We start from the raw sequence: 13,036 nt of genomic DNA on the forward strand, positions 1-13,036 counted from the left end.
TTTTTTTCCTTAAGAAAAATAACCCCATGTATGTATGTGTTTTTATTTGTATATTACAATGCATATCCATACATATACAAGCAAATATACACCATATTTATTTTAAACATATATAATCATTATGCTGAAAATCTCTAGAGATTTAGATTTCTTGACTTGTGGAAAGCTGACACTAATTAGAATAAAACTATCCTGATTTTATCAAAGAATAAGTTCAGTGGAACAAAATAACCTAAAATGGCCAAACAGAGTAGGTTGTATAATACACATAGAACTGAAAAATACTATATATGGAGAAGAAAATGTCAGACATTTTAAAAAATTTTGAAAAGGGGGAAAACCCCTCCCCACTAAGGTCATATTTGTACAGGATAAAGAATACTTTTTGCATTTTTTGTATCTGCTATGCACATGTTGGTAAACTCACATTAGCTAAAACATGCATTGTATTTAAAACCTATACCTGCATTCTGAATAATTATAAGATATACTTAAGGACTTTTAGGCTGCATTCCCACATGCATATGCCAGAAATCCTCAACCTTTCATTTGGAATAGTGACAGTATGTAAATACTATTAATAGGGACAATGAATGTTAAGGACATTCTCACAAAATGATTATTCATAGTGGATGTAGCCAATCACAAAACCCAGAAGATAAAATAAATATTGGCCTGTAGCCATGTACCATGTTATGTGACACTTATAAACACAGCTGAAAATACAGTTTATATTGACACTGATATGCGTTTCGCATTCATTGTTTTCAATTTTAAAAATCTAAATAGATGATCCCCTGGTGCTATGTTGGGGCCCAGGGCATGTAGCTAGGACTAAACCCCACTAACAGTAGGAATTTTGTTTGCAATTAATTTTTCAAGTAGAGAGTCAGGTGTAAATACAGTAAATGTTTAGGGAGCAGATACACCTTTTGTTAATCCTATTTATTGTGATCAAAGTTCATGAGTTGCTTGGAGGAGCAAACTTGCTAATGTGCCAAATTCCATTCCAGCAAGTTGAAACTTAATATTTTCAATATTTATAAACAAAGGCCACTTGACTCAATTGCAAATAATGTTCTGAGTCAATAATATTCAGTAGAGACTTTTAGTATGGACTGCATTTCAGAACAACATATTGGATCAACAGAATATGATAGAGGTTGATATGTTAAGTAGCAGGATCAACAGAAAATAGTTACTTTAAAATTGATAGCATGTGGACAGGATGCTAATGGTCAAATCATTTCACAATGAAATATCAATAACATTCTTGTAATATTTCCATCAGTACAAAAATGTTACTTAATAAGGGAAGATATTTCCATTTATATTTGTGAGACAAAATAGATTAAAGTGTCCCTTCTCTGGTATATGCCCCCAGGTTGTATGCCTCCCCCAAAGAAATTCTAGGAACAGGCAAATAGTTACTCCTTTTAGTAAGTCTATTCACACACTAACTTTTGGAAGAAAATGGTTCTGAATTAGAATATTTATGTATACATATACACTGCTATCTCAAATTTTATTGTCACCATCCTTTCAAAATATTTTTATTACTATATGTACGAGGGCAATTCGGAAATAAACCTCCATTTGGTTATCAATGACAGACACTCACAGATGCAGATACTCGCAGATAGAGAACTTTTATTATACACATTAGAAAACTACAATATTACATTACGGTTTGACATAATCGCCATTCAAATTGAGGCACTTGTCATAACATCTTACAAGGTTTGAAATTCCTTAGTAGTAGTCACTCGGTGCAAAATCTGGGCTATAGCGGGGGTGATCAAAAACATCCCAACAGAACTACTTCAAAAATTCTTGGGTGTGTCTAGCGGTGTGCGGGCGAGCAGTATCGTCAATCAACATCACACTGGAAGTCAGCATGCCCTAACACTTGTTATGGATGGCTCGTCTGAGTTTTCGTAATATTTCACAGTAGACTTCTGAATTGATGAATGAACCATGCTCCATGAACTTCACTAGCAGTACTCCTTTAGCATCTTCACATTTGGCGGGATTTTCTATGGCACCACTTCTGGTGTGATGTTGGTTCATGATAATGCTCATGCGCACACCGCAAGACACACCCAAGAACTTTTGAAGCAGTTCCGTTGGGATGTTTTTGATCACTCCCCCTCCCCATAGCCAGATTTGGTGCCGAGTGACTACTACTAAGGAATTTCAAACTTTGTAACACGTTATGACAAGTGCTTCAATTTAATGGTGATTATGTTGAAAAGTAATGTAATGTTGTAGTTTTCTAATGTGTATAATAAAAGTTCTGTATCTGCGAGTGTCTATCATTGATAACCAAATGGAGGTTTATTTCTGAATTGCCCTCGTAATTTATACATCCAGACTCATCTCCCACAAGAAGCAGAAAAAAACATGGGCATGTTAATCAACTATATTTTTCATATTATACCACTACAACCATTATACAGTCACTTTAGGCAGAAAATGATTTTTCTTGATTTTCTTGGCAGCACATTTTAAGAACGTTACAAATAAGTGAAACTAAAGTCGCATTTTCCAGTTTATTGATAAAGCATCCCCAAAGTTCCTTCTCTCCTTTTTTAGATCTTTAAATATGACTGTAAAGGAAACGAGAACAAATGTAAAAGTATTTTTTTTAAATGAATATAATACATATTCATTTGAATATATTTATGACTATATGTTTGCAGGACAAAAGGGTAGATATTATCATACCTTTTTGACATTACCTAAATATTTAGTATTTTTACAAAGACTATTATTTTTTCCTTAAGAGAAACAAAATTATTTCTTCCCCTATTTTCACAACTGAACAAGTATATATTATATATGCATCTATATTGAGTTTTTAGCCAATTGTATTTTAAGCAGAAAGCTTTTACATATTGGAGTCATACTTTAATTAAGCTACCATGTTACCTGGGTGATATTCCTCCATGAGAACAGTTGGTAGGTGAAGTTAAGGGGCTGGTTCTGCTGCTAAGATGACGTGAAGGGGTTCGGCCAACAGTATTACTAGGAGAACCCTGATATACAAAAAAGAGAAGAAATAACATAATGTAACATAATTACAGGGAAAAGTAAAATGAAATATGGGAACTTTACTTCAGTTAATTTAAATTCTGACTTTAGCAGTATCTACGAACATTTTAATTTTGACTATTAACCAAGTACCCATTGCTTCGTATTAACCAAGTACCCATTCAATAAGAATTTTCTAGGGTTGGAAGTTATCCACTATTGGTTTCTTTATATTATAAGGTAAATAAGACAAGCTGCTTATCAACATACATATCATCTATCTGATAGAAGCAGAAGGGTTATTATAGGGAGACCTGAATTTTTTCCCTTCACGTTGATGACTTATAGCAGTATTCTAGAATGAAAGGCTTTGGGGGCTCCTTGAAAGCACATATTTTTCAAGAAATACAGCAAAGTAAGAAGTCTTGACTGGATATCTTAGGCGTTTGTGTATGAATGTATGAGAGCACTCAAGTTTAGCAGAGTAGGAGAAGATGAGATCTCCCTTTTCCTTCCATGCAGCTGGACCTACATTTCTACTGTTCTTCCCAGCTGCAGCTTCAAAAGTGAGAGCATTTCAGTGGCAGCAAAACTTTGGAATTTTCTGGTTTGAATTTCTTCTTGAATATTTTGTGTATTGGCTCCCAATGCTCCTCCCTTCCTGGTTGTCCACTGGAGGGCAAAAGGTGACACCTGCATCAGGACATCACATAATATCACACTATTTGATTGCATCCGATACAAATAACTGAAAATTTGTAGTAGCGACATTTGCATGGTGACATCATTGAGTAGATCATCATTCTGGCATCACCATAGTGTGCTACAGACATCACTGAACTACTTCCCTGGGAACAGGTATGTATGTATGTATGTATGTATGTATGTATGTATGTATGTATGTATGTATGTATGTATGTATGTATGTATGTATCTATCTATCTATCTATCTATCTATCTATCTATCTATCTATCTATCTATCTATCATCGTCTGTCTGTCTGTCTGTCTGTCTGTCTGTCTGTCTGTCTATCTATCTATTTCCCGGCTTTATTATTTTTACAAATAACTCAAGACGGTGAACGTATCCACCACATCTTCCTCCTCCTATTTTAGCCTCTAAAGCTAAAGTTTTTTTTCTTAACTTTAAGCTACTGGATCTCTAGTATCTGATCTTTCCTGTTCCCTCTTCTTTTGCCAAGAGCCACACTTGGCATCGTGGCATATTAGCAAGCAGAGCTAATATGTAGATAGAGCAAACTATGCAGGGTAATGGGGCAATGTTTTTTAAGCATTATTTCTTGACAGTCCTCAAAGTCCTTTAAAAACCTTTACAACTGCAGTAAAAAAAAATGCCCCTAGAATTTGACAGGATAATGAGAGACCAAGGTTAGGTGAACCTTATGGGTACAATATGCACACCATCCACCACAATATCAAGACGATGCCCAGGTTCACATAAAAGTACAGGATTCTTGAACTCAGAACTGAGGATAATAAAAAGACATACACCCTTTGAATTCATTCAGAATAACGGCACCTCTTTTATTAAAAGTAGTATCTCTTCTGCCTTGTAAAGCCAAAACTGCAGATTTTTATGACTCTGCCGAAATTAATTGGTACTCAAGAAAGTACAGTCTTTAGAAATTTTTGTTTTTGCTGTTTATTTTTTACAGAAAAAAACCCTGATCTTACCACACTAGTGTTGCTGGAGTTCTTGAGGTGATTATGTAATAGTCTGGTAGCACCATCCTGGAATGTTTTTGGCAAGGCACCAAGTAACATGGTAAACTCGGGAGTGTTCAGTTCGAACAGAGAGATCAGGACTATTTGCGCTGCCTAGGAAGTAAAACGAAGAAAAAAGTCAGAATCACAGCGTTTTCTTAAAAAATTGTTAAGTGTTACAGGGACGTATCACAATATCCGGACTTCAGTTAAGTACATTCATTATACCTATAATATCACACATTCCAAATACATAACAGGGAAATACTGCGCAGATCAATCCATTACAGTAAAAAAAAAAAAAAAGAATCAAAGCAAAACACTTCTCACATCTAATGAAATGCCCCTTGTTTCATTTTCTGTAAACTGCAAATTAAGAATGCAAGGTCTACAAAAGTCCAACAAAAATACATATAATTCAATTTCCTGTATCGAACAATTTCCAATAATTACAGGTTCAAAAAGTTTTTGTAAAAAAATAGAAACACATTGTGTTTACACAGCTTTGAAAATTAAATTACCCTGTAAACAAGCTGATTCCAGACTTCCATCATATACTTCATACTTTAACAGAACAGGTGATACTGATTCATTAATAACATGCATTTATTCATGAACTTAAATAATTGATCGCAACTATTCAATAAATCAAATTATTTTTATAAATCAAATTAGCTATTCCAGTACAAGCTAGTACCTGAAGAAAACGATCTCTCTCTTTCTTTGTATGTTTATGTGTGTCTATCTATTCCTATCTTTCTACTTATCTTTAAAGTGAGACTAGAACTCACAGTCTCCTGGTTTCTAGTCTAGTAACTTAATCACATCAAACTGGCTCTTAATAAACATTTATAGGGTTGCATTATTAACTTCTAATTTCAACTATTAACCCATACTTGTAATTTCTATCTTTCTATATGTGTATTTTTCATTTGCCTAATAATAAATTTTGGCAGGATAAGAAAAAGTCACTAAGAAAAAGTACAACTAAGTTTCATTCAGTTTCTGTGTGCTGTCCTGTAATGCTTGCCTTGAAAAAAATACCCATTATGACTTGTTAGATGCTAAAAGGCTGTGTGAGGTTTAATCTATCAATTATGACTGAAATTCAGTCCTTGAACCAGTATCCTTTCCATTAGAATAAGCACTGTTCCTTCAAAATTAAATATTGTAAGTGAAGAACAACATGAAATAGTTCCAGCTGGCCTCTCCTTCTTCCTCAAATCAATGTCCTTCTAACTAGGTGGGAAATCTGTTTGCATAGAACCCAGAAAGTGAAAAATAAGCCACATATGGTCATACTCATCCTGCCCTACAGAAATGTGGAACATTCATTGAAAGAACATTCTTTGAACAGAAAATATTATTTCAAGTCAAGTCCAAGAAAAGAATGGATAACAAATAAAGAAAAATAGCTATATGAACAATCAGAAAAATCATGCTGATCCAAGCATGGGAATTTTAGTTTAGTTAGGGACATCTACATGCAAGTCAGTATAGCAACCAAGCAAAAGATCCAATTCTATGTATCCAGTTCTATTTTGTACCTTCCCAATTCAAGTGGGTTCAATTTGGGCTGCAGTGCAAATTCCTTTATACTTTTTCAGCTGCCTTATTGGTTCTTAAACCGATTCTGCCAGTTGCTGTTACAATTTTGTTTCCCTCAAAAATTTTCCAATAACATCTATTAAAACCCAAAAATTTATCAAAAGGGGCGACTGTAAATAACATCCCACAAATGCCAAAGGAAAAAGGTGTATAAGCACTTTGGTACAACCCAAGTTGTCACTGTGTATAAATAAAGGTCCTTTGCCTTTGTCTCCTGTTAACAGGGAAGAGCTGTATTAGCAAGAACCTAAAGCTCATGCATGTTGCAAGTTGATGGAACAGCAGACATGCAATATTGAATTGGAAGCTTTCAGTCATTTTCCATCCACACTGGGATGTGAACTCATAAGAGACTGCAACTAGCTGCAGATACCTCATATAATACTCATTTAATCTAATTCAAACCAGAGTGAAAGAAACACACGTGAGGTTATCACACACCACTACATTTTTTTAAAAAAATCCCCCCCCCCCCCATCCATTTTTCCCACAAATCTAAGCTAGATTAGAATTTTGGACTGCAAACACAGACTAATATTTTATGATTAGTGTATGCTACTTTTAGTCTACCTGTTTACACTTTTCTTCCAAGTTTCCTTCACCAGGACCTGACGAGGCTGCTGCTGGTCTAGCTGGCATATCCTCACCTACCCAACTATGCATGGTCTGAGTTCAACAAATAGGAAATGGAATATTATTTATTAGAACCAAGCACAAGATTTTCACTGACCGCATTATAAAGCAGAGATGCTCTTCCAACATGGAACTGATGACACAAAAATGAAAGTGGATGGCCATTATGTAAAAGTGGATATAAGTCTTATTTTTTCCTGACCTGAACTTTAATGCCCTTTACAATTTGTAGGTGTAAATTTTACAATTCCTCTGTTACTCATATAGCATTCAATAGCTGTAACATTATTTTTAGTTATTTATTTCCTTACTCAGTCTTTTTGAAAACAGATAAACAAAACTTACAACCTGAGGCCAGCCAGTTCTATCTCCAACTTTGTACTTATGTCACAGGTGCTACTGTGTCTAAGTGAACCATCATAAGTTGGTTTATCTTTTTACTACAGCCTGCTTCTAAACAGATAGGTGCATATGGTTAAAGCCTGATGCAGTCAAGCAGCAGCAAATCTGCAAAGCAGCAAATTAGGAAGCCTTTCACTGCAATAGCACTAACAATGATGCACTGTATACAAAAGTATTTTTTTGTCCTTATGGTCGAGCAACATTCAACCTATTTTTGTAAACTATACTTTGAAAAATTAAAAAAGATTTTTAAAATGACTATTGACCTGTCAACAAGATTAGAGTTCTAGATCAGGTTGTTAAACTACAGGCCCTTGGGCCGGTTGCATTATGTAGAGGCCGGGCCCACCCCAGCTCCGGCAATGTAAAAAAAGTCACGATACGTCGCAACATGTCACGTGACCCGGCTAGTTTGACACCTGTGTTCTAGATGATATTGGCATGTTAAAATACCAAAGAGAATGTTTTAATTTTGGGGTGGTGGTGATGATAGTGTTAAGTGGGCTCTTAACAGTCATCAGCACAGTAGACATTTGCTTACCTAACAATGAGGAAAACACCAAGCTGTTTTATTTAAAAGATGTTTTTATACTTTTTTTCTATGTAACAAACACTGGAAGTTGCTTTTGACAGAACTCCTTGTTCTGGAACCTGGAATAAAGGTTTAGAGAAAAGATCTTTCTCATGCTAACTAACCTTTCTCATCGTCTCTATCAATATGGTGGAAGGAGACAGAATAGCCTTTCTCCTGATTTACTATGTACAGTAAAGGTTTTCTCTGACTACTATCACAATCATGAAAGAAATATTAAGGACCCAATGAATACAGTAGTGGTGGACAGCATGCAGCTCACAGATCGTATTTTTTGCCTTCCAGCATTAGATGAATAATGAAATAACTTATTGTTTTTTCATATTGTTAATGCTTCCGCAAATTTCTATCATATTTTTACCTTGAAGTAAAAAGAAAACATACAAATCCTTCTAAATATGTCCTCTTGTTGATTGCTTGAGTTAATCCTAATCTATCTCCAGATCTAAACTGTCTTTAAATAATAATAGGACTGTTCAAATAATCTGGCTAAGAAGTAGGCTTATAAAATATGGTCACAAGACAACTATATCAGCAATATCCATTGCAAGAATCGTTGTATGCATCTTTCTGCATCATGGTTAGCATAAAAACAATTTGTAGAAAAGAAGGAATAAAAGCATGTAAACCCCAATGTGAATTGTTTCTCTTTTTTGTGCACTGAATCCATTAGTCATATTGTTATGTTGAAGAAATACTTCTTGAATGCCTTATTGTCTATTTAATGATGCCTTATTTCACTGTAAACAATTGTTAATGTTGTAACTCTACTCTCAACAAATTCAATGCAGTAGCTCTCATTCCAAAATGGATATTCAAAAGGCTATATCAGTGATGGCGAACCTTTTAGAGACCGAGTGCCCAAACTCCAACCCAAAAACCCACTTATGTATCGTCGAGTGCCAGGTAGGCGTGGCCCATTGGGTAGGCATGGCCCATTGGGTGGGCGTGGCTGCAGTGATAACGGCAGACTGGGTGGGACTAAAAAGTTCAATCAATTCCAACTTTGCAAGATCTTTATTTCCCCGCGAGAAGTTGAAATTGATTGATTGATTGAACCTTCTTTTTTTTTGCACACGGCAACAGAGACCTAAAGCGAAAAGGTTTTATAAAACCCAGCTGAAGGCCTAGGACTGGGGTGACGGCACGCGTGCCCACAGAGAGGGCTCTGCGTGCCACCTGTGGCACGCGTGCCATAGGTTCGCCATCATGGGGCTATATAATCCATCCCTTGCCATTTAATCTGTATGCACTATATGTTGTTGCCTTTTGGCAAGATGCATTTCATGTCTACCTATTTTTTTTTATCAGCTTCCTCTTTCGATTTCAATGGACTTCCTTTAATCTGTCCTCTCCTCTTGAACACCACAAGCGCGCATTTTCTTCTACATAGTTTAACCTTACTCTAAAAAGTTTCCAAGGTGATATTCTTTTTGACATGCATGACAAAGACGGCACCTCATGGCACAGCTGGGAACTTCATGGACCACGTTAACGTGAACGTTGGCAAGAAAGCAAATTTGAAACTTGGTATGATTAACTTTTCCTCATAGAGGAGCTAGTAAGAAAACTGAAAAGCTGACGGAGGAACCTCACAGGCAACTGATCTCTCTACTTCTCATTGTGTATGTATATGTGCATGTATGATCGTGGAAGATTTGCTCTGATGAAGTACATACTTTGCCTCACAGAGATTTACTGCACAGCCTCAGCACTGTGAACAACTCACAGTCACTTAGTGCTCTACTTTAACAAAGAGTTGAGGCAGGTCAATTAGCAGAAGCCACTGTTCCCAAGCAAAATGATGGCATGAGTGCTCCATTGAATAGAAGTGGAATGGTGCAGTACTACTACATGTTTTTTCTGAAAGTGCTTTAAGGGGCACTGTATTATCTGTGCAGGGTTACTACCACGCCTTCCACAGAATTCTTACCGTGTCATATTTTAAAATAGGAAAAGTTTTTCTTGGTCTCCAAAACTTTTTATTTATTTAAGCCATTAGTTGGAATTCGTGGCCAGCAATTTCCTCTCCATCCTACCACTGCTCACCTGAAACCTTGCTTCCTACAGGTTCTAGTAAAGTGTGTGGATGGGGAGGATACAAAAGATGCATGTGAATGCACACATGGATGGACATGAAAGAAATTTCCCTTTTGTGTGTGCTTGATATGCCCTTTCTGGAAAGAATGATATGCATTTGTACTTTCATGAGTGCATTTGCATGCACATTTGGAATACATACAAAATGTCAGAAAATAAAAGAATATCTTTCAATTGTGATTATAATAAAGGGGAGGGAAGAGAAAGAGAAACAAGGTGTGTTTTGTCCAGGTTTTATTTTCAGCCAAAACATAATTTGGCTCCTGATTATTTTCCTGAACAAGGTTTTTGCCCTCCAAAGTTATCCATCTCTAATTTCATTTCAGAGAATGAATCTTCCCTCAGTTGAATTCCACTCAAATGCTTCCACTAACTGAAAAGTCTCAATCTGCATTCTTTAGCATGCCCTTCCACACTATGTGAAAATTTACCCAAGGCTCCAGAAAAAAAGGGGAAAGGAATGACAAAGAAGACTGCAGAGAGGGGGGATCAATGCAAATTATTAACTAATATAACTGAAATATTTGGTTGGAGCAAATGGCTTCTACCGAAGGAAGGAGTGTATTTATCCAGCAAAAGCACATTTTGAGTCCAACTGAATGAATTTATTCCTTTGATATAATCTTAATTTTTTTTGAATGAATTTACAAGAATTCCATCAATTATTGCCTCCCATTGCTTTGACTCACCTTTCTTACATCTGAGCTCTTTGGTTCTGTTGTCCAGGTAATAATCCTAGAAACTGCAAGTTTAGCCTCACTGGAGTTTACAAAATCTGTAGGATCCATTTGTCTAGCCAAGGATTCAATGTATTTTAATATTGCCACTTTTACCTGAAGTGAATAGAATACATTTTGTAAATAAAGGTAACACAACAAATTCCAAAGCAAAAAAACTTTTCTCAGGCCCAATCTTTTTATGAACCATTTCTTGCTGCAAAAGAGCCAGCTCTAGTTTTTCTGAAAACCCTTAAAATATAACCAAGAATAAAAATGTATTTGCTCCACTTATCTATATGTAAGCATTATGCTTGACTTTACTCTCGGACATACTCACTTCCCAATGAAACTGCAAGCACCTTAACCTACCTTAAGGTTTGGTGTTTGGGTCTGATCTACGATAAACCTCATCAAAATATTAAATTGTTGGTCAAATGGAAAAGAATCTCTACAATGGAAAGGGAAAAGGGAAGAGAGAGCATGAGAACAAGTTCCAAGATTTAAATATAACCAGCGTTTTCCTCAGACAGAGAAAAATTAAATATATAGCAGTTGCATGCCACAGTCTAAGAAATAAAAATAAATAGATACACCCCCAGTTTTCAGTCAACTTTCTGAGTAATTATGTACGGTATGTTCTTAAGCCACAAGAAGGACAGATAAAGGATCCAAGTCTTAGTAAAAAGAAGCAATCCAGGTGTAGATTACTCTATTTTGAACTTGGTTTACTTCAAAGACTTTACTTTCATGTATTCTTAGTTTAGCCTAATTTTGACACGGGATTTAAATGAGGAAATAAATTCTTCCAATTTCCGTCTGGACAATTGTATCAGATGAGAGGCTCATGGTTGTGGCTTAACAGACTCAATTTATGAGACACTAAATAATAGCTATTCTATCTGGAGATGATAAACATTGCAATCCATCGTATCTGCAAGGCACTGCAAGCGGGTTTTGCATTATCTAAAAAAATATGTCAGCAGGTTATCCCCAGTTACTTAGCAGATACACTACCTTGTTACATCCAGAGCTTTCTGCACTTTGGCCTGCACCGATCCCAGCAGGTCAGCACCCATCTTCTTGAGTAACTGTGTCAGAAGAACAAAGAGCCAGTCCTGCAAATCATCCTTGTGAATAATGATGAAGTCTACCAAGGTTTCGAGAAACATGCTGAAAACCTTTAAGTTAAAGAAATAACAGGGGAAGTCATGATTTACATAATTATTAACATCATGATTAACACAAAAATGATGAAAATCAAAGGCAAACAAGACCTGCATTAATGGGGATGATTTTGACATCCATGTTAATATTGTGAAGTACCAGGATGTACTGGATGATTCACATTAAATAGATAAAAGAAGTGAGATTAAGTGGTGAGAGTGAGGAAGGAAAATAGACTTACTCTCTGTTGTGAATTCCACCGCAAAACAGGCCATGCAACAAAACAAACCATTCATTAGTAAACTGATATAAAAAAATCAAAGCAAATTGCTTTAAGGCAGTTTCCCTTGCATTCAGATAAATTGCATTCACAGAAAGTTTAAGATAACTTTATGAAAGAATATTTTTATAATATGCAAGGTCAACTGTTTAGTTCTTGAGGCAATACATGTTTTTGAAATAATTTATCTTCTTACATTTAAAGGAAATGTTCTCCTCTAGATAATATTCTACTTGTATGATTTAATTATGGAATTTAAAAATATCTCACCAGAGATAACTGCAAAAACTAAACAACTATTTAGCACAAAAGTTGAAATAGTATGATTATCATTTCAGTTTAATCATTTATTTATAACCCAACCTCCAACATTTATGGATTCTTAATAAAAGGTGCATATATTTTAAAATTTACCTTGCTATGGGGGTCTGCAAACATACGTGTGAAGATTTCACATAACCTTTTCAACTCCACACGGCTAAACCCAAACAAAAGAAAACAAAAACCCAAATTATTGTAGAACATTAGAAATGGCAAAAGATAGCAAGAGAAATGTACATACAAAACCCATCATTTATTTCCAAACCAGCAAATGAGTATAGACAAGGAAACTTCACTCTAATCTCAACAGATGAGAGGACTTCAATATAAGGTTAAGAGACTATACTTTAGCCTTCTAACATTTGTGATATAATCTAAATCAGGCATGTCCAATCCACAGCCCCAGACAGTTAGTAATGTGACCCCACAAGATCATAAACTTTTAACATCATCATGTGAT

General features: G+C 35.5%; 1 protein-coding gene across 1 annotated transcript in view; it reads right to left on the reverse strand.

Annotated features, from left to right (window-relative positions):
* Positions 1 to 13,036, reverse strand: part of CLASP1 (cytoplasmic linker associated protein 1) — a gene marked incomplete at its 5' end in the record, with an annotated part of 108,507 nt that overhangs the window by 29,283 nt on the left and 66,188 nt on the right. The window contains 7 exons of the mRNA XM_015817639.1: positions 2,932 to 3,038; positions 4,728 to 4,871; positions 10,782 to 10,925; positions 11,181 to 11,259; positions 11,826 to 11,989; positions 12,217 to 12,219; positions 12,670 to 12,733. Coding sequence (XP_015673125.1) covers positions 2,932 to 3,038; positions 4,728 to 4,871; positions 10,782 to 10,925; positions 11,181 to 11,259; positions 11,826 to 11,989; positions 12,217 to 12,219; positions 12,670 to 12,733 — 705 coding nt within the window. The remainder of the gene's footprint in view (positions 1 to 2,931; positions 3,039 to 4,727; positions 4,872 to 10,781; positions 10,926 to 11,180; positions 11,260 to 11,825; positions 11,990 to 12,216; positions 12,220 to 12,669; positions 12,734 to 13,036) is intronic.

Source organism: Protobothrops mucrosquamatus, unplaced genomic scaffold, assembly GCF_001527695.2.
Source record: "Protobothrops mucrosquamatus isolate PMUCROS unplaced genomic scaffold, P.Mucros_1.0 scaffold613, whole genome shotgun sequence".
Classification (NCBI taxonomy): domain Eukaryota; kingdom Metazoa; phylum Chordata; class Lepidosauria; order Squamata; family Viperidae; genus Protobothrops; species Protobothrops mucrosquamatus.